The sequence below is a fragment of the Typopeltis vanoorti genome, chromosome 8 (genome assembly GCF_054136105.1).
Source record: "Typopeltis vanoorti isolate ZY-2024b chromosome 8, IOZ_Tvanoo_1.0, whole genome shotgun sequence".
NCBI lineage: Eukaryota > Metazoa > Arthropoda > Arachnida > Uropygi > Thelyphonidae > Typopeltis > Typopeltis vanoorti.
Window position 1 is genome coordinate 143342273 of NC_143556.1, and position 23842 is coordinate 143366114.

A 23842-nucleotide genomic window follows, 5' to 3' on the forward strand; every position below is an offset into this window, starting at 1 on the left:
TAAATCTGCTACAAGTTTGCAAGATTCCCCTGACTAAATTGAATAACTGTTGTAATAGATATGGGATGAAGGTCAGGAATAAAAAGACAAAGACAATGAAAAGAGGTAGAATCGTTGAAAATGTCAACCGCGTTGTGAATGGAGAACGTGTGGAACAAGTAAAACATTGCAACTACTCAGGCACGATTTTTAGTGAAGATGGTAAATTAAATATGGAAATAGAAAACAGAATCAACAAAGCTTGTATGATGGTAAGAAGTCAATTGAAATTCAATGGAATAAGAGAGAAATTAGTCGGAACTCTAAATTAGCTGTATATATATACAGGGTGTTCGGGATAAATTTGACAGTTTCGTAAGGAAAAAGAAAATCTTCTTTGTATCTATTAAATTTAATGAATTGACAAAAAAACATTACAGGCAGAGTTAATTACAATACTATCAACAAGATTTACTCAAAATAACCACCATTAGCATCGATCACAGCTTCAATTCTGCTTCGGAACCTCGAACAAGCTGATGCTACAGTCTCCCTGGGAAGGGCCGCAAAAACTGTTTTAATTTTATCCATTAACTGGGCTTTTGTATTACTGGAAGTGCGATTGGTGTCTTTTTCAACTGCGCCCCATACAAAATAATCCATGGGGTTAAGGTCTGGGGAGTTTGGAGGCCAAACATTTGGACTGGTGAAGTCGTAGAAATTTTCAGACAACCATTTTTGACTTTTCCCAGAGGTGTGGCAAGGGGCCGAATCCTGCTGCCATACATACGGCCTACCATTGCCTACCCTTGTTATCCAGGGCTTGACTACAGTTAGCAACTCCACGAACAAAGCCCGAATTCCAATGCCAGGGTTCTTCAACACCTGTTCCTGCAGATTTGCGAGGAATTCTGCTGTACGAACGCAATCAGATCGTCTGCTAGGGATCTTTCTTCTTGCTACATCCTCGTAGTCACCATTGCAAGTCTCTAGTTCATGCCTGATTGTTTTTACTGTATTCAGGGAGCATTGGGCAGCAGTCGTAATATCCTTATTTTGATGGCGGGCACGAATCATCATGATACAAGTTATTCTCTTCCATGATTCAGGTGGGTTCCAGCTATCCATCCTTTCTGACATCTTGTATATGAATGAAGAAGGGTCCAAACTTTTAAATGAAGAGAAGTGTGTGTTAATACATGTAACTTACGGAAAAATATAATTAATTATAAATATGTCAAATTTATCCCGAACACCCTGTATATATATATAAGACAGTGTTCAAACCAGTTTTAACTTATGGATCTGAAAGCTGGAAGAAGTAAAACACTTGACCAAGGACTAGAGCCCACAGATATGGGAGTCCTGAGAAAGATTAGAGTCGTGAACAGACGGCATCAATGGCAATATAATATTAAAAACAAGGATATTAGGAAAGAACTTGACATTGTCAGCATCCAGGAATGCATTAGCAGAGTTATCTCAGGTGGTATGATCATTTAAACAGAATGGGCGAGGAAAGATTAGCAAAACAAGTGTTCTCTGCCAGGTTAGCAGGAAAATGACCCAGAGGAAGACCAAGATATAGGTGGATTGATACGGTACAAAGTACCTTAGACGATAGAAATATAAGATCTGATAATGTTGGAGTTGTGACAAGTAACAGACTGATTTGGAGGAAAATTGTATGATGTAAATTTTTCATGTAGTACTATCATATCCTATACACCCATTGAAGGTACACGTCAGGAATTTGATGATGATGATGGTATGGTATATGGGATGAGAATACAGTAGTCGCAGTGGAGGACTTTGAATGAGGACTTTAAAATGTTAAAGGAAAGCTTTCCTAGAAAGAGATATGACAGAGAATGTGATTATGGTAAACAGAGTCAGAAATGTAGATGACACGACAGGAAATATAAGACTGGATGAGAGAGAAGTTTTTTTTTTTTTTTCTTTTTTCTTTTTACATGAATCCTGGGTTTGGGTTGTTTGGGTATACAACCAAAGCAACCAAGGGTATACACCCAGTATTATGTCTGTTAATTGTTCTTCCAGTATTTTCCTTATTTTTATTATTATGCAGTTATCTCCATGGTCAGAAGACACTGTGGATGACCCACACTAACTTTCATACACACAGTACCTATCATAACCTCTCCTTAACTCAATCACTTTCAAGGTGCTCACAATCAATTCAGGCAATACATTCACCACTCTCCAAGTAAAAACAAAAATCTAGTCTGCACATCCCTACTAACCACACTCTTACACAACTCCTAGGGGTTGCCACTAGATCTCTCTCTCTCTATCTATTCATCATGTATTGAAAAATTTCTTTATGTCAATCTTATAGAACTCCTTTAATAACTTAAGCTTCTATTATGTCTCCTCTCTTCTGCCTGTCAACTAAACTCTGCAACCTACACATCTGCATTCTTATCACCAATGAGAGCATTCCACAGACATGTTGCTAATTTGGTCACTTGCCTCTGAATCATCTCCATCACGTTCTAAAAGAATCCCAGATGACAAAATCTGCAAACAGTAGTCAAAATGCCGCTGAATCATAGCCTTATAAAGTGGGATAATAACCTCCCAATTTTGACTTGTTAGCAAATTTTTCAACATCCAAATAATGGTTTGAGCTACAGGGTGATTCAAAATTATTGTTGGTGTTTTTTGGCCTATAATTTTCAAACTAATTATAGAATACCAAAGTGTAACTCATAAAGTTTTATTACCAATAGAATCAATACTGCAAAATGCTAAACAACTTCAACTTTCACACCTTTCGTGGCACATAAGATGTCCAAGTGAAAATCAATTTCCCTCCATCATTTGCAGGGTAACTGTTCATATCACAGCAACAATTCTGATCTTTCTTCAGTTTGTTGAGGGAGGTCACACAAGTCTGGTAAACAATGTCCTTCACGTATCCCCACAGAAAGAAATCAAGAGACATAATATTGGGTGAGCACAGAGGCCACGGAATCGATCCATCATGCTCAACCCAGCACCCAGGAAAATGCAATGCAACAAAATGTTCTCAATGATTATTCAAAAAAAAAAAAAAACAGTTGGAATGTGGTTCTTATTGTCCTTGGCTCATCAGCCACATTTGGCTGATAATCTTCCAACCAGGGATAACAGATACAGCTGTAGCATGTCCAGATAGTTCACCGCTGTCACTGTTTTTTCCACAAAGAAAAAGGGCCCCAAAACTTCCAAACATGACAAAGATTCACCTTTGGACTATCTCTTTCGAATGCCATGAGAGGGTTTTCTGATCCTCACATTCTGCAGTTATGATGATTTCCCCCTCCATGATATGCAAAATGTTGCAAAATGTTGCATTAAATATCTATATCTGAAGATAATTTTCAACAGCTTTGAATTTTGACAAAATGTCTTGAGCAAAGTGGAAATGGCAGGGTTTATTTATGATCCAGCTGTAAAGCCTACACAATCTGCAGTTTGTAGGCACGGCATTGAAGATGGTTATGAACAACCCTACAAATAGTTGTTTGTGAATAACTGCAAAGAAGCTCTTCTTGTTGATTTTTGTGGGCTTTGATAAAATGCTTCCTGGGTTCAATCAACATCTTCCTGTGAAGTGATCGGTCTTCTCACTCCTTTTTTGGTGCTGAACACTTATCAGTCTCTTGAAATTGCTTTAACCAACATCGGATAGCATTATCTGAAGGTGGATGTTCATCATACTGAGTTCTGTAATGACACTGTGTTGTGATAACTGACTTTGTTTCAAAAAACCAAAGTATGCACATTACAAACTCTTGATCAGTCACTATGTTGAAGTATAATATCATATTATCTCCCAGACATCAATGCAGCAAGTACAGTGTTCCAAAATAAAACTTTTTGAGTTACACTTTCATATTCTGTAAGCAGTTTTATTTTATTGTTTCTGATTTGAAAATTACAGGCTACAGAAACCCCGACAAAAATTTAGAATCATCCTGTATTTTACCAACTTATGATAATAGACAAGTGTTACCACTCATAGGGGATCTTCTTCTTTGAGTGTCATTTCCTATCGGTGGACGGCGATCACCTTGGCAAATTTTGAGCGATCTTCAGCCACTCTAAACGGTCCCTCAGAGCTCATGCCAGTTCACGGTCTGATGTCTACTAGCCAAGATTTTCTTCATCTTCCTTGTCCTCTTCTTCCATTTATCTTTCCTTTTATAATCAATTGAAATATCTCATATTTTTCATTACAAAGTAGGTGACCAAGATATGCAGTTTTCCTTCTTTTTATGGTATCTAAAAGTTCACGTGATTTCCCCATTTGTTCCAGTACTTCCTGATTGGACATTTTTGCTGTTCATGGGATTTTAACATTCATCTGTATAACCACATATCAAAGGCTTCAAGTTTTTTTATTGATGTTATCTTTAAAGTCAAAGTTTCTGCACCGTATAGCAGTACAGACCATACAAAACATTTAACCATGCATACTCTAAGCTCTAAATTTAAACTGCAGTTACACAGTGTTGATTTCATCAGGAGAAAATTTTTTCTTGCCATTTCAATTCTAACTTTCATTTCTGGATTGCATTCTTCATTTAACCAGCATCCAAGATATTTCAACTTTGTCACTCTTTCTATTTGTTTCCCATTTAAAAAAAGTGCTGAATTAAGAATTGGTTTAATGAAAATTAACTATTATTTAGATATTGGTCAAGTGTAGGTGAATAACTAATTTAATTTAATTACCAACTAGTTTCGCCAGCATGTGCTATCAGCTTCTTCAGGGTATATTCAAGAAAGCAAAGAAATGAAAATGACATGCTATATGTTAACTGACAATTATATTTCAATAACAAAATAGTAGTGTGCGTGAAACAATATGCATGTCAACTTTGTCACTCTCTCTATTTGTTTCCCATTTAAAGAAAGTGCTGAATTAAGAATTGGTTTAATGAAAATTAACTATTATTTAGATATTGGTCAAGTGTAGGTGAATAACTAATTTAATTTAATTACCAACTAGTTTTGCCGGCATGTGCTATCAGCTTCTTCAGGGTATATTCAAGAAAGCAAAGAAATGAAAATGACATGCTATATGTTAACTGACAATTATATTTCAATAACAAAATAGTAGTGCGCGTGAAACAATACGCATGTCGCAGATACATGATTTACTTGCTGAGATGCATTTTGTTCCCTGGAACTGGAAAACTACAGAAACCTATTCTAAGAATTTACAAAATGCATCTCAACAAGTAAATCATCTATCCATGACATGCGTATTGTTTCACGCACACTACTATTTTGTTATTGAAATAGAATTGTCAGTTAAACGTATAACTTGTAATTTTCGTTTCTTTGCTTTCAGAATGTACCCTGAAGAAGCCGACAGCACAAGCCAGCGAAACTAGTTGGTAATTAAATTAGTCATTCATTTACACGTGACCAATATTTAAATAATAGTTAATTTTCATTAATCTTTGTTGTCAAGAATTAGCAGTTTCTAATAAGAATTGATTTGTTGCTTATGACCATGAATTTAGTTTTGGTGATATTTATTTTTAATCCCATTTTTTCACTCTTTTCGTTCACTAGTTCCAGAAGATTTTGAAGACCCTGAATATTGTCAGCCAGGAGAGCTGTGTCATCAGCATATTGGATGTTACTGATGACTTCACCATCTACATTAAATCATTCCTCTCTTCCTTTTAAGATTTTTTGAAATATGGCTTCTGAGTATGTGTTAAAAAGAAAAGGTGACAGCATACATCCTTGCCTTACTCCTCGTTTGATGTTAATGGAGTCTGTAATAATGTCATCAACTTGAACAGATGCCTTTTGGTTCCAATATAAGTTTTCAATGATCCTGATGTCTTTACCATCTAATCCAATTCTTTTTAATGGTGCAATAATTTTAGTATGTTGGCCTTTGTCAAATGCTTTCTAGAAGTCAATGAAGCAAATGAATAACTCCTTGTTTTGGTCACTACATTTTTGGAATAAGATTTGAGAACAGAAAAGAGCCTCTCTCACTCCCAAACTGTTTCTAAAGTCAAACTGGGTATCACTGATGGTGTCTTCACATTTTCTGTATACTCTTATTTGAATTATTTTCAGAAACATTTTAAGAATGATTAGGCTAATCACTCTATAGTCATTACAAGTTTTTGCATTTGCTTTTTTTAGGTATCATGATGAAGGTTGACTGTGACCAGTCTAGAAGGATTATGTCTGTATCACAGATCTCATTAAATAGCTTTATTAATATAGTAATGTTGTCACCTTCTAATAACTTTACTATTTCTGCTGGTATTCTATCAGGGCCTAAGGCTTTACCATTTTTAGCTGAGTTCAGCACACATTCTACCACTGTTCTTAGAATGCATGGACCTTCCATTTGTTCATAAGTATTTTCTGGGTTCTGTCTGTTATCAGTAAAGAGTTCTTCTATATATTTCACCCATTCTAGTATTTTGTCATCCTTTTTTGGATATAATTTCTCCCTTTTTGTTTCGAAGGATACATAGTTGTTTTTTCTTAAATATATCTGAGGTCTCTTTCAGTTTTCTGTTTAGATTAAAACTGTCATGTTTTTCCTGTAGAATTTCTATTTCTTTACATTTTTCATTCATCCAGATTTCTTTTGCTTCTTTGATCTTGCTTTGATTGATACATTTTTCTATGAAGACAGATTTTAATTTGTCCCATGATTCATCAACCCTCATGACTTCATCATTCTTGATAAGTGCTATCTCTTGATTCAGATCTCGACTCAATTTCTTTCATATCTCTTGGTTTTTTAACTTTCCTAGATCAAACTTTTTTTTGTTGATGTTTGTTAAGTATAGCTTTAAGTCTATGTTTTAACTCTGTCATCAGTAGATTATGATCGGAAGCAATATCCACACTAGGATAGGTTTTTGTACTCTTTATGGAATATGGAACTTTGAAATCATTGATTAATTAGCAAGTAATCAATTTGGTTTCTGACTATATTTGCATTATTATCCTATGATGATTGCCAAGTATACAGCCTTCGCAATGGTAGCTTAAACCACGTATTTGTGATTATTAGTTCCTCTTTGGTGATATTTATTTTTAATCCCATTTTTTCACTCTCTTCGTTCACTAGTTCCAGAAGAATTTGAAGACCCTGAATAATGTCAGCCAGGAGAGCTGTGTCATCAGCATATTGGATGTTCTTATTCAATTCTACCTCTTCTTGGCAGAATTGAATAAGATGGTGTCCTCTCTCATTTCTTGTTCGCAGTCCAGGTTCGTCAACTATATCTCTACTTCTACCTTTCCCAACTTTAGCAGTGAAATCACCCATGACGATGTTTCTTTATCATGTTATCATATTTCTTTGTGTTTTTCATTAGTTCTTTCAATTGATCATAAAATTCTTTGATCTCAGTTTCATTCTTATCAGCAGTCGAGGCATAGACCTGTATAAGATTAATATCTAGTGATTCACCTTTCAGTTTTAATAACATCATCCTGTCTGAGTAGGGGATAAAGCTCAACAGTGAATTATTGGCATCTTTGTTTAATATTATTCCAACTCCATTTTGATGGTAGTTTTCACTACTTCCAGAGTGGTATGTTGTCATGTCATTATTATTATTATTATTACCCCAAGACCTCATGGAGTCAAAGACTCATCTGGGAAGTCCTTTTATCACACACACACACACACACACACACACACACACACACACACACACACACACACACACACACACACACACACATCTCATCATACCATGTCTTAAACACACTCAAACTCCTTGCAGACACCACACTCTCAGGCAAGGCATTCCAATCATTCACAACTCTGCACGAAAAACCTGCCTCTCACTCCCCCACTCACACCATCTTTATACAGTTTCCAGGGATGAACGCTGGTTCTCCCCTGATCTCCCACTATTCTCAGTAGAACTTCCCCACCATTGATCCTATAACAACCCCTTACCAACTTGTAGGTCTCTATCATATCTCCCCCTCTTCCTCCTGTCCACCAGACTCTGCAAATTACATCTTCTCAATCTTTCCTCATACTCAACTTTCCAGAGGTCAGAAACTACCTTAGTCAGTCGCCTTTGGACCCTTTTCAACATCTCTTCATCCTTCTGAAAACCCGGTGACCAAATCTGGGCACAATAGTCCATGTGTGGCCTAATCAAAGCCTTATACAATGGAACAAGAATCTCCCTACCTAATACACGTCAGTGTCCACTGCATCATTCCCAGAAGCCTTTGTGTTGTCTTCACAATTTTGGCTACGTGTCCCCTAAATTTTAGATCCTTATCCACTATCACCCACAGATCTCTTATTTCCTCTACCTCCAACAATATATTCCCACCAAGCATAAATTCTGCATCCCATCTTTGTTTACCAAATTTTAAAACCTTACATTTTGTAACATTGAACTCACATCCCTATTTCTGTGCCCAATCACTCAATTTATTCAAGTCTTCTTGCAAGGCCACAACATCTTCGCTACTCTTTATGGCTCGTCCCAACTTTGCATCATCTGCAAACAACTGAATATTTCCAGCCAAATCTTTGCCAATATCATTAATATACAAGTTAAACAGTAATAGCCCTAAAACAAACCTCCTGAGGCACTCCACTAGTGACTTTACTTTTCCTGGATATTGCACCCCCATATAGAACTTATTGATACCTATCAGATAGTCAGTCTCCAATCCAATGCACTAATCTAATATCCAACCCCATCTGCTCTAGTTTGACTGTCAACTTATCATGAGGTACTCTATCAAAAGCCTTTGCGAAATCCAAGTATATTACTGTCTATCCTTCTCCTCTGTCCAAGGGAACAGTCACTTTATTGTAATAAGTAAGTAGATTACTAAAACATGACCTCCCTTTAGCAAATCCATGCTGTCCATCAAAGATAATACCATTGTTGTCAACCCAACTCTGGATCCTAGTTCTCACAAGCTTCTCCAACAACTTAACCACAAAACTTGACACACAGATAGTCCTATAGTTTGATGCTTGAGTTCAATCACCTCCTTTATGAAGTGGCACAATCTCGCCTTCCTTCCACTCCTTGTGAACTTGACCAAGTGCAAGACTCGTATTAAAAAAATATGTCACGACAGTGTCAACTCCCTAGCACATTCCTTCAGAATACGCAGTGATATATTATCAAGTCCCACAGCCTATTTACATCTAGTTTACTCAACTCTCCAAACACCTCTTGCTCACTTACAGTCAGTCTCCCTCCCCAACATCAACTGCCCTCAATCTCTCCATGAAGTCACATTCACAAGATTGAAAGATCTTTATGAACTGCTCATTAAGTATCTCCACCACACATTCTGCAACAGCTGTCTTTACACCATTTTCTCCAATCAATGTCATCCTTCCAAAATCATTCTTTCTTTTTCTCGCTACATATCAAAATAACTCCCTAGGATTCTTTTTGGCTTCATTAGCTAACTGCTGTTCATACCTCTCTTTAGCTACTCTCACCAACCAAGTCATCGTCCTTGCCTGGTCTTTGTATACCTCATGAAATTGGTTATTTCCACTTCTCTTATGCTGCCTTACAATGCCCTTTTTCTCTGTATGCTCAATCTCTTTATTCATCCATCTCACACTACCTTATTTAACCTTCTCACCCTTGGAATACATTTAGACATTGCATCTACTAGATAGTTTCTGAAAATCCCCCAAGCTGCATTGATCTTTTTTCCAGCTAACTCCTCATTTCATGTTACACCCACAACTTGAATTTTGCCTTATCCTGGCCACCTAACTTCACTCATTCCTAAAATCCCAATTTCGAGTCTTTTCATTTCCTGAATAACATTTTTGAAATGGCTTGAAAAAGTTCCATGTTTTGTCTCTGGAGCAGGGTTTTCAGAAAAATATAAAATAAAAAAAAATATATATATATACAGTGGTATGTTTAGATTTTGCAAAGACCTTTCCTAGATTACCACATGACAAGCTGATAACTAAACTGAAACAGATGGGGATGGGAGATTGTCTGCCGGTGGGCATGAGCAAGTTGTATATGGGGATGCAATATCCCAGAAGAGGAAAGTTACTGCGTGTGCTGCAAGGGTATATTTTTAGGCTGTTGCTGTTTAACTTGTAGGCTTATGATAATGGAGAAGGTTTGAATGGAAATACTTAGTTGTTTGCAGATGATGAAAATGTTTGGAAGTGCTAAGGCGTAAAGCAGATGTTGCATCTTTGTAGGAAGACTTGAATAGATTGGGTTAATGGATGTGTGGAATTCCAGCTATGGAAATATCTTAGAAGAGATGAGGAATCTGGGGTGATTGTGAATAGCGACTTAAATATTTAGGGACATTTCACAAACTGCGAGGGCATTATAGCAGATTATGGCAGTGACAAAGGGGACACTGTAGTAGTCAGAATGTTACAATTCCCTTGTATAAGGTTTTGATCAAACCATACAATATATGGATTACTGTACGCATAATTTAGTCGGCCAGTTTCAAGCGAACAGAGAAAATGACTGAGACCTATGTTGGTAAAGAGTTATTAGCAGATTAATGTAGATGAAATTTTTCACAGAATGGGTACAGACCAAAAGAAAACAAGATGCCATCCCTGAATAAGAAGGGTGTGAGCAGGTGGAGTGAGAAGAAGGTTTTTTACATGAAGACTGATCAGTGAATGGAATGCATTACCTGAGAGTGTGCTGAGTGAGGACACAGTGAATGCATTTAAAGAATGGCATGATGAGAGCCAAGAGTGTGTGAGTGTGTGTGTGTGTGCGCACGTGCATGTGTGCACGAGAGAGAGAGTTGGTCCACCTGCAATGGGTCTCTTTATTCCATGGACATTTAATGATGATAAAAATTATTATTATTACAAGCGACTTCAAGGACTCCTGAGACTCATCAAGGGAGGCCCTAAACATCATGTCCATCACAACTATTCAACATTCACACAGTATCTATCATACTTTGCTTTGAACTCATTCACTGTCATAGCACCCACAACAGACTCTGGCAGCTTATTCCACTCATTTACCACTCTAAAAGTAAAAAATCCAGCTCTAACACCCTTACTAACCACACTCTTACCCTACTTCCATGGATGTCCCCTAGTCCTCCCACCACCAGTCCTGTTCTCAAAAATATCCTCTGAATTAATCCTATAGAAACCCTTCAGCAACTTGAATGTCTCAAATCATATCTCCCCTTTTCTGCCTGTCAACCAATTTTTGCAACCCACAAATCTTCAACCTGTTTTCATAAGGTTCATTCCATAGATCTGCTATCATCTTGGTCACTTGCCTCTGGATCCTCTCAACCTCCTCCCCATCAAGAAGAAACCTCAGTGACCAGATCTGGGCACAGTAGTCAAGATGGGGGTCTTATCAAGGCTCGATACAGAGGAACAATAACGTGCTTATTTCTGCTCGTCAAAGTATTCTTCAGCATCCAAGTGATTTGATAAGCTGATTTAGCCACTTTTGCAATGTGCTCCCTAAACTTCAACTCCCTATCCATCAACACTCCCAAATCCCTGGCCTCATCAATCTCCTGGAGTACAGTTCCACCAATGTGATATACTGCTGCTAATCTTTTCACCCCAAAATGCATAACCTTACATTTTCCACATTAAATTGACATCCATTCTCCTTAGCCCAGACCTCCGATCTATCCAAATCATCCTGCAAAATTTTGATATCTTCTACATTGACTATTGCACTACCTAACTTTGCATCATTAGCGAACAAATGCACCATCATTCATATCGTTAATGAACAAATTAAACAGCAGTGGTCCAAGAACAGCACCCTGCAGCACACCACTATCACAGGTCGTCTTTTGGACTCTACTCCTGAGTAAACTACTTTCTGGTATCTCTCCATCAAGTGCCCTCCTACCCCTCCATGTGGGGTACCTGTTCGTGGTGGAGGGGGCCTCCCAGTGATGGTACTGGCCCTTTTCATTCTTCCTCTTTTTCTTTGCTTTTCTTCCCGTATTCTTTGCTCTACTTCTCCTGAGTCTTTTTCATTATCCTTTTTCCAGACCACCATCACAGGGATCCAATGCCCTGCTGCCGTCTTTGCCGTGCGGTGCAACACATGGACATCCAGAAAGGGGGATCCTGGTAGTTTTGTACTGCTTTGGCCACTGCTTCGGCAAGATAGGTGGTCCTGGATGACCCCGCCAGGATTAATCGACTAGTGGGCTTGCCTGCAAGGGTCAATGGTGTTGTAGTAAGTCTCTCACCCTGTGGTCCGGGGTCAGGATCCTAGACCTGCTACAATGCCGGTATAGTGTCCAGGGTAACTCTGGTGTTTCACTCCTGAGCGCAGTCTTTGCTTGCCGGGTAGTTGGCGTCCATGTGTGGCTCCGTGGTGGGTGGAGAGCTCTGGTGCAGAATTAAAAATTCCTTAAATATGAATTCTTCATCCTCAAATGTTACAGGGACCCTAACAAAGTCCCAATCAAGTACTGATAATATAGACACAGCATATGGAAACAGAAGTAAAAAACAAAAGGTATCGAATACTAACATAAATGTACCAACCTTTTTAATCATTCATGCAACAGGTGAAAAACCAATTGGGAAAATGTCTCCCTTCTTTATCCAAAAAGGTTTAGAAGGACTGGTAGGACCTCCCAAAACTGGCAAGAAATTGCGTTTTGGTGATATCCTCGTGGAAAAAATGTGCAAACAACATTCCGAGAAACTACTGAGAGCAATGACAAAGGGTGGAATACAAATTGCAGTAACACCTCAATTAAGGTGTTACTGCAATCACTTAAAGATACAGGTAGTAGAACCATGACAGGCAATTTGGGCATGTCCATATCTTTGACATTTAAAGCATCTCAGCAGGTTAGGGATGTACATTCTGACAGGACAGCTGAGATACCCTGCTTTTACAGATGTCGGAGGCGGAGGTGTATCAAAAGTAAGAATGATGTGAGGCGTATCCTAAAACACAGGGATGGTCGCCTGGTCTCAACCAAGAACATCATTCTTACTTTTGATACACCTCCGCTTCTGACATCTGTAAAATCAGGGTATCTCAGCTGTCCTGTTAGAATGTACATCCCTAACCCGCTGAGATGCTTTAAATGTCAAAGATATGGATATGCCCAAATTGCCTGTCGTGGGTTTACTACCTGTGCCCAATATGGTAGGGCACAGATAATAAGATAAAGAACATAAAGAACATGATAATAAATACTGCTGTGAAAAAAAAGCTAAATGTGTCAACTGTCAGGGAGATCATCCAGCATATTCTCGTGCATGTCAGAAATGGAAAGATGAAAAAGAGATACAAAAAATTAAAACAGAACAAAACATAACATATCAGGATGCAAAAAGAAAGCTGGCCACCATTACACCTGTTCAACGATCCTCTTATGCTGAAAAATTAACAATTAAAAAAGTGCCAACAGCAACTCAGACATGTATGTCTATTCCACCATTAGATTATTTCACCATACCTGAACTTTACGATCGAAAGTGCTTCTCAGTTGAGTGCATTAATCACAAGATCTATGGCCTTACTCCAGAGACAACTTCAAAAATGATCCCATTCGATGAAAACTCACTTGTCAAAAAAAATTATGGAGACTTCACCTAAAGATAAACCACCAGACACTCGCACAGAAAAAATGGATATCTCGATACCCACTGAAAGTAAACTAAATATACCAACTGACCATAACATATTTGATATTTTAAACACTCTACCAGAGGAAGAGATGGACACTGGCTGTCCATACTTCCCTAAAACAGTGGATAAATATAAATCTGACAAAGGTAAACCCTCAACCTCTTGAAAACCAGACAAGTCAATAAAATCAAAAAAAATAAACATTTTTACAATTGAACTGTCGTGGGATCCGCCAGAATATTGACGATATCAAGATGTTATTGCAGAAACACAAACCTTTCTGTTTCTGTCTACAGGAAACTTACTTAAGACCCAATGAGGACCGTAACTTTAGGAATTTCACTGTTGCACATAAGGACAGAACTGGAGATGGTCCTGCTCATGGAGGAGTAGCTATCCTAGTGGGCATTCATATTCCTTTCCATCAGGTCCAAATTAATACTTCTCTGGAAGCAGTAGCAATTCGCTTCTCTGTGGTAAATAAATTGAACAGTATGTTCAATTTATTTACCACCAAATGCTGATTTAAATCAAATTAATCTTGATAACCTCATCTTGCAACTGCCTGAACCCATACTTTTGATGGGTGACTTTAACAGTCAATACTCTATGGGGTAGTTCCAACACTAATAGACGAGGTCGAATCATTGAAAAAAATTCTTGATAATAATAACCTTTCCCTTCTAAATAATAAACTCAATACTTTTTTCCATATGCCTACCCGCTCATATTCTGCAATTGATCTTACAATCTGTTCCTCTTCCATTCTTCCACTGCTCATGTGTGGGATGTTGAAGAGAACATATATGGATGTGATCACTTTCCTGTCCTTTGTACAATATCTTCACAGGAACCATGTTCACCCACATGGATACCTATATGGAAAATGGACCAGGCTGACTGGAACACTTTCTCTCATCTTGCAAAATTTAATGCTAATGCCATCAGTCAAACACCTATCAATGAAGCTGTAAAATATATAACAGAATGCATTGTCCAGGCAGCAACAACCTCCATCCTAAAAACATCATCTCGATTCCCAGTCTATCCAAAGCCTTGGTGGAACCCAGAATGTCAGGCAGCTAAAAAAGATCAACACAGAGCATGGAGCATATTTCGTAGATACCCCACCACATCAAATTTAATAACTTTCAAGCGTGCTCGAGCCTAAGCACATTATGTAAGCCGTCAGAGTCAAAAACAATCATGGATCCAATTTACTACATCAATTAATCAAATTACTAGTCCAAAAATTGTATGAGATAAAATCCGGAAAATGAAAGGCAGATATAGTACACATTGTTTGTCCACCTTAGACTATAATGGAGGTGTTCTTGCTGATCCCAAAGCAATTGCAGATACTTTGGGAGAAACTTTTGCTAAAACAGCAACAGCTTAATATTTTCCCGAATTTTTAATACTGAAAGAGCAGCAAGAGAAACAAAAAGGCTCTGTCTTAATTTTTCTACCAACATTCTTCAGCCATTTGTCAAGGAGGAACTAAAAAGAGCTCTCCTACAATCTCACCCTAATGCAGTAGGACCTGATGACATCCATTATGAAATGATAAAACATCTACCATCATCTTCTATAGATCTTCTTCTCTTATTATACAATAGAATACTTGCAGAGGAAGAGTATTCTTGGCATAAGTCAATTGTCATTGCTATCCCAAAACCAAGAAAAGATCCAACACAAGCAAATAATTATCGACCCATTGCTCTGACCAGCTGTCTTTGTAAGATACTAGAGAAAATGGTTAATGCCAGACTTCCTCTGGTATTTAGAAGGCAACAGTCTTTTCACGTCGATCAACTTTAGACCATTTAGTTTGGTTAGAAACTTGTATAAGAAATGCATTTCTGAAGCGAGTACATCTTGTCTCAGTTTTTTTGACATGGAAAAAGCTTATGACACAGCCTGGAGATATGGCATATTAAAAGACCTCTGTAACCTAGGTCTCAAAGGACACCTCCTTATATTTATTAAAAACTTTCTGTCCACGCAAACTTTCCAAGTCAGAGTGGGAACTATGCTATCTCGACCATATCATCAAGAACAAGTGTTCCCCAAGGCTTTGTCTTAAGTGTAACCCTTTTTGCTATTAAAATTAACTCAATTATTGAACAGCTTCCTCCCACTGTAGACCGTGCTCTACATATTGATGACTTCACAATTTATTGTCACTCACATAACATGAGGGTAATTGAAAGGCAACTTCAGCAAGCAATTGATCATGTCTCTCTGTGGGCTCTTAATAATGGATTTAGGTTTTCAACAGAAAAAAGTGTCTGTGTTCACTTCTGTCGAAAACGCACTCATCACCCAGATCCTGAACTAAGAATGGGACATACTGTTATTCCAGTAGCTACAGAAACCAAGTTCTTGGGACTCATCTTTGACATCTAGAAAACTCACATTTCTAGCACACATTCGTCAACTAAGAGAAAAGTGCAAAAGAACTTTGAACCTCCTTCGCACTCTATCCTCTACCGAGCAGGGTGATAATCAAGCTTCACTGCTCCATCTTCATCGTGCACTTATACGTTCAAAACTGGATTATGGGTCCCAAGTCTATGGTTCGGCAAGACAGAGCAATCTATAATGGTTGGATTCCATCCATCATCAGGGTATATGGATAGCTACTGATGCCTTTCACACCTCACCCACTCAAAGTCTTTATGTTGAATCGGCTCTATCACTTCAACGGAAACAGTTGTCTCTTAATTATGTCCTAAAAAATAAAATCTCACCCAGATCACACTACATAGAATAGTATCTTTTCTCTGCATTGGAAAGCTCAATATCACACACATCAAACTGCTATACATCCTTTTGGTATGCGTATTAAAGAAACTGTGCAAGCTGTTAGTATAAATGTTGACAACATTAGCTACACTAAACATAACAGCATTCCTCCATGGCAGGTTTGCACACCATCCTGTAACCTCTCACTTTGTCAGCTACAGAAATCTTATACCCCATCATCCATTTATCTGCAATTGTTTAATGCACACAGAGCAGCAAACGCTGATTTCTTACCCATCTATACTGATGGTTCAAGAACTAACACCTCTGTTGGCTGTGCTGCTGTGTTTCCTAACATTATTATCTCAAATCAGATTCCAGACTGCAATAATTATACAGCAGAATTACAGGCCATTCAGCTTGCACTTGTGCATATAAAAGAGAACTGCTACCAAAAGTGTATAATTTAAAAAGACTCATTGAGCTCTTTACAAGCTATCTCTTCTCCTATGTATAATACCCATCCAGTACTTTATGAGGTGCTACACCTGCTTCACAAAATGAAAATCCTTAATTTCGATGTTCAGTTCTGCTGGATTCCCAGCCATATCGGAATCAAAGGAAATGAGGCCACAGCTGCTAAATCAGCTCATACCTTCTCCACATACTATTTGACAGTTCCATATACAGACTACAGACAACTTATAGGATCAAAGCTAATTGCTCAGTGGGAGTCAACATCGCAAGAAGCATCAACAAACAAATTATATAACATTAAACCTGAAATTAAACACTGGCATTCTAGTCAACGTACAAAGAGAAGGGAGGAGGTTGTCTTTGCTAGGCTCCACATAGGTCACAGTCACCTTATGCATTCCCATTTACTGAGAGCTGATGACCCTCCCATATGTGAAAAATGCAACACGCATCTCACTATTCATCATATTCTGGTAGATTGTCAAAAATTTACATGAGAGAGGGGAACGAAATTTTCACCTATCTAACCAAGCCATATACACTCAGGGAAATGCTAGCAGATTCAAGCAAATTGCATGATGTTTTTAATTTTTTAGAAAGAATTAATTTGTACAAACACATTTCACCATAAATTTGTTTATATGTAAATATTTTTTTTCTTAGCTTAACTTTTATACATACATATTATTCATTAGGTTAAATCTGACCAATTATGTATTACGATAGGCCTTCATCTTGTATATTTGTATCACCCTGCTGTAATTTTGTTAATATGTAAACCATAATGCTAAACTTAAATTTTATGAATCAATGCTGTATAATAATTCCTTTCTGACTCTTTAAGTATTAGTATAATAATGTTTGTTGTAATCTTACTAGATGTAGACACTGCTTTCCTTGACTTGTTTTGTATATACATATGTTAACCTATAGTTATCTATTTATGTATTGCTGAAATCTCTGCAGTAATTTTGTTTATATGTAAATACTGCATCACTTAACATACATTTTGTGTATGCATCTCATTTACTGCTTTATTTTTCGAATAATCATGTAGTACTGTAGAACATCTTACCTACTTGTGTACTTTCTAGTAATTCTGTTTGTATGTATTGCTAAATTCTGTTTATACTGCATTGCAAACTTTAATTTTGCAATGCAGTATAAACCACCCAACAGAAAAACTAGGTATCATAAGCACCCTTTAAACACAGAGCTCAAACTATTTGTTCAAATGAGCAAACTCTAAACCAGGAATACGAGATCATCAACCATACATTTATAAAAAATGGATACAGTAAAATAACTATTCACAAAATCCTTTACAGAGACACCACTAAAAACAAAAAAGATTTCAAGAATGCCATTTCCATTCCTTATGTTAGAGGCATTTCGGAAAAAATAGAACACTACACAAATACAACATCAAAACTACCTTTAAACCCCCGACAAAATTAAGGCTCAGTTCATCCAAAGATCCTCTTCCATACCTAACTAACCCAGGGGTTTGCAAAATATAATGCACATGTAACTTACCATACATAGGGGAAACAGAGCAAATTTCCCAATTAGGAAGGATGAACACAAACGACACATTAAATACCTCCATTCTGGAAAAACCCGCCTTACAGACCACGCATTCCAGACATACCACAGAATTGACTGGAAAGGTACTAAGTCCCTACAAAGCACCAAAACCTGGTTCAAGAGGAAATTTAAAAAAGCATGTGAAATGCTTAAACAAAAATGATGGTCTAACCATTCCAAGAATGCGGAGGACCCAATTACAACCATTATAGCAACCAGAACAAGCCAAAAATAATACAAGATGACTTGGTGAAGTTTTTTTTTTTAACATTTAATAGCAACCTGAACTATACAAGTCCAGAAGAAAATCTTAGTATAGCAACTTGAACTGTACAAGTTATAAAGAAAAGCTTAGTAAGGGAGGATTTTAGCAGAGTTTATTGTTGTTTTTTTTACCAATTTTTTTTACCATGTAGCAATAAGGGAATGGAATTTCTAGAAATTCCATTCCCTTATTGCTACATGCATCTTCCTTTTCCCCAATTTATACTACTGTAGTTAAAATCTCCCATAACAATTATTCTTCTTGCACTTGCCAAACTCAACTGTCTCAACATTTCCTGGTCCCCACCCTCTGTGCTCCTGGGTCTGTAGCAACACCCCACTAAATATCCTGTCTTGCTCGCCTCTACCTCACACCATATGCTTTCAAAATCATTAGTGCCACTGCCTTCCAAAGTCTCCACTCTTAGAGGACATAGGTCTTCACTTATCATAAGCAGTACTCCACCACCACGCTTTCCCTTCCTATCCTGCCGAAAATTATTTTGAATTCATTATTTTTCCAAATTAATTGTACAGGTAACTTTTAATATTTTGATATGGAAATTAAATTGTTTTTATTACAAATGAGCAAATTTTATATATCTGCAATGAATTTTCCCCATGATTAAATTTCCAGCAATGAATAGAGTCCGTGATGAATTTTCCTCTGCAATGAATGTTGCCGATCAATTTTCCCGCAATGAACTGTCTGGACACTGTAAATTGCATCCTCTCAACCTTTCCTCATATTCAACATTTCAGAGATCAAAAATGATCTTAACCAGTCGCCTCTGGACCCATTCCAACATCTCTTCATCCTTCTGAAAACAAGGTGACCAAATCTGTACACAGCAATCCGTGTGTGACCTAATCAGAGCCTTATATGATGCAACAAGAATCTCCTTACTTCTACAAGTCAGTGTCCTCTGTATCATTCCCAGAATTCGTTGTGTTGCCCTCACAATTTTGGCAATGTGTTCTTCAAATTTTGGATCCTTATCCATTATCACCCCAAGATCTCTTATTTCCTCCACCTACAGCAATATATCCCCATTAAGCGTAAATTTTACATCCAATCTTTGTTTCCCAAATCTTAATACTTTTCATTTCACAACACTGAACTATCATCCGCACTCCCTCCCATTCACTCAATTTATTCAAATCTTCTTGTAAGGCCACAACATCTGCTCTATTCCTCATAGTTCACCCCAACTTTACATCATCTGCAAACAACCAAATATCCAAATCTTCCCAAAATCATTAACATGCAGGTTAAACAGCAACAGATCTAAAACAGATACCCTGAGGCACATCACTAGTGACTTTCCTCTTCTAGGATATTGCTTTCCCATATGCAACTTGCTGATAGCTATCAGACAGCCAATCTCCAATTGAATGCACTAATCTAATATCCAACCCAATCCACTCTAGCTTCATCATCAACTTATCATGTGGTAATCTATCAAAAGCTTTTCCGAATCAAAGTATATTACTGTTGTGTATCCATCCCCTTTGTCCAATGAAGCCGTCACATTATTGTGATAAGTAAGTAAATTACTAAAACATGACCTTTAGTAAATCCATGCTGTCCATCAAAGATACTACCATTGGTGTCAACCCAATTCTGAATCTTGGTTCTCATCAGCCTCTCCATAACCACAATACCTGACACAGAGATTGGCCTATAATTTGATGCTTGAATTCTGCACTTCCTTTATGAAATGGTGTAATCTTGCTTTTCTGCCACTCCTTTGAAACTTGACCCAGTGTAAAGCTCATATTAAATTAATATGCCAACGTTGATGCCAACTCCCTGGCACATTCCTTCAAAATACATGGTGATATATTATCAAGTCCCACAGCCTTATTAACATCAAGTTTGCTCAATTCTCCCATATACAGGGTGTTCGGGATAAATTTGACATATTTATAATTAATTATATTTTTCCGTAAGTTACATGTATTAACACACACTTCTCTTCATTTAAAAGTTTGGACCCTTCTTCATTCACATACAAGATGTCAGAAAGGATGGATAGCTGGAACCCACCTGAATCATGGAAGAGAATAACTTGTATCATGATGATTCGTGCCCGCCATCAAAATAAGGATATTACGACTGCTGCCCAATGCTCCCTGAATACAGTAAAAACAATCAGGCATGAACTAGAGACTTGCAATGGTGACTACGAGGATGTAGCAAGAAGAAAGATCCCTAGCAGACGATCTGATTGCGTTCGTACAGCAGAATTCCTCGCAAATCTGCAGGAACAGGTGTTGAAGAACCCTGGCATTGGAATTCGGGCTTTGTTCGTGGAGTTGCTAACTGTAGTCAAGCCCTGGATAACAAGGGTAGGCAATGGTAGGCCGTATGTATGGCAGCAGGATTCGGCCCCTTGCCACACCTCTGGGAAAAGTCAAAAATGGTTGTCTGAAAATTTCTACGACTTCACCAGTCCAAATGTTTGGCCTCCAAACTCCCCAGACCTTAACCCCATGGATTATTTTGTATGGGGCGCAGTTGAAAAAGACACCAATCGCACTTCCAGTAATACAAAAGCCCAGTTAATGGATAAAATTAAAACAGTTTTTGCGGCCCTTCCCAGGGAGACTGTAGCATCAGCTTGTTCGAGGTTCCGAAGCAGAATTGAAGCTGTGATCGATGCTAATGGTGGTTATTTTGAGTAAATCTTGTTGATAGTATTGTAATTAACTCTGCCTGTAATGTTTTTTTGTCAATTCATTAAATTTAATAGATACAAAGAAGATTTTCTTTTTCCTTACGAAACTGTCAAATTTATCCCGAACACCCTGTATATTTGCTTACTTACAGTCAGTCTCTTCTCCTCATCATCATCATCAACTGCTCTCTCAAACTCTTCATGATGTCACATTCACAAGAATGAAAGACCTTTATGAAAGGCTCATTAAATATCTCAACTATCATCTGCAGCAGTTGTTCTTATACCATTTTCTCCAATCAATGTCATCCTTCCATAATCATTATTTTTTTTTGTTGATTACATATCGAAAGAACTCCCTAAGATTCTTTCTGGCTTCATTAGCCAACTGCTGCTCATACTTCACTTTGCTACCCTTACCAAGTCATCCTCCTTGACTGTTCTTTGTATTCCTCATGGAATTGATTATTACCACTCCTCTTATGCTGCCTCCATAATGCCTTTTTCCCTCTGTATTGTATGTTTAATTTCTTCATTCATCCATTTCTCACCTAGCTTATTTAACCTTCTGACCCTTGGAATACATATCGACATTGCTTCTACTAGATAGTTCTTGAACATCACCTAAGCACTTGTGTGTAAGCTACAAACATAACCAAAGAGAAGGTTCAGAAGCTAAAGTTAAGATTCTTTCTTCCAAAACATTTAAAAAAAATTAGCAAGACTGGTTATAGTGGAGGACTTATCATCATGATTAAACTGGTTACCTGATGTGAAGTTAATTGGCTCTATCTAGAATTAGTTTGGCTAGTCATGAAGATATTTCTCATGCAAACTGTTCTTTATTCAAGCATTGAGTAAAATAAAGATAAAAACAAGAATTCAATTTCTTGTCAAGTATAATTAATTATAATTTACTTTCCTTCTCAGATAAAAAAAAATAAAAACTTGAAATAGAAACGTGTGTGTGTGTGTGTGTGTAAAAACATGTCTGTCTCTCTCTCTCTCTCTTTGTGTATGTGTGTGTTTATGTATATATATATATATATATATATGAAAGATTCTTACCAACTGGGGTATCTTCTCTGATGGAAAATTTATCCATATCTCCTCCAGAGAGAAATTCTGGAGCTCTATTAGTTTGACACAAACATAATTCTGAAAATATCAAAGAAAAAAAATTAAATATGAATAAGGAAATAGTTTATAATCATTATTATCTGACCCCCATATGAAGTCCTAAGACATTGCCTGAGTGTGTTATGAATGTAGATACACTGAATCAGTTTAAGGCACAGTTGGATGAGTTTTGTGCGTGATAGAGTGTACCTCCCACAATAAGTCTCCAACTCCATGGAGATCAGATATTAATAATAATAATAATGACTCACTGCAGGAGACCCACATAATGAGTTCAAGGAGCACCAGGACACCTCCTTAAATTTATTGATTGGTGACACATATTCAACACTCTCTGGCAACCAATTACACTCATTCACTATTATCTAGACAAAAATTCTAGTCTTCAGATCCTTTCTAACCACTTTTATTTAACTCCAGAGATGAATGCTCACTCTCTCTCTCTCTGATCTTGCCTTGTAAGAAAATATTTCTTCTGCTATCAATCCAATAAAATCTACTTGGTGACACATTTTTGTATCACATACTCTCTTTTGAACTTGTTAACCAAATTTGATAGCCCACTAACCTTCAATCTATCTTCACATTGAGTAGTCCACATGTCAAACATTCATTCCTGAATTCTCTCCACTACTTCATTCTTAAAAAGCAGCAACTTAATCTGTGTACAGTAGCTAGTGGTCAAATCAAGATCTTATAAAAAAGGATATTAACCACTTTATCCTCTACTTTTCAGTACAACATCCAAATGATCCTTTATGCTGCTTTGTAAGCTTTTGCAATATGTCTCTTGAACTTCAATTCGCTGTCTGCCAGCGTTCAAAGATCCCTCACCACATCAATGCAGCTTATAATTTTCTCAATTAAAAATGTGTGCCTTACACTTCACAAATACTGAACTGACAATCAGTTTTTCTTTTACTTAAGTCAATCCACTCACATCCTCTTATAGGATTCTCTAGATCAAACATTTCTATTTACTATTGCCCTCCTCAAGTTGAGCAGCATCATCATCAGCAAATAATCAGATATCAAACTCCAATTATTCTCTAGATCATTAATGTACCAAATAAACAGCAGTGGTCCAAGCACAGATGCTAAATTCACATCCTTATCATCTGCTTTCTCTTAGATTCTGCTCCATAATATTCTTATTGTTTACCCATGCTGGATTCAGGTCTTAACCAATACTGCCACTACAAGTGGCAGACCGGCAAACAAAACTGACCCAGGAAATCATGTGAAAATGGCCCACAAAACCATTAATTTATAATTTTTTAAATAAAAATATCGAATAATTACAAAAAAAAG

At 37.3% G+C, this 23842-nt stretch overlaps 1 protein-coding gene across 1 annotated transcript in view; it reads right to left on the reverse strand.

Moving 5' to 3' along the window:
* Cad74A (cadherin 74A) overlaps positions 1–23502 on the reverse strand; it is an 850889-nt gene extending 827387 nt beyond the window's left edge. Inside the window, exons 1-2 of the mRNA XM_090396473.1 lie at positions 23427–23502; positions 22460–22549 (exon numbers count right to left, since the gene is read on the reverse strand). Coding sequence (XP_090252599.1) covers positions 22460–22549; positions 23427–23502 — 166 coding nt within the window. The remainder of the gene's footprint in view (positions 1–22459; positions 22550–23426) is intronic.
* Positions 23503–23842: the final 340 nt, after the last annotated feature.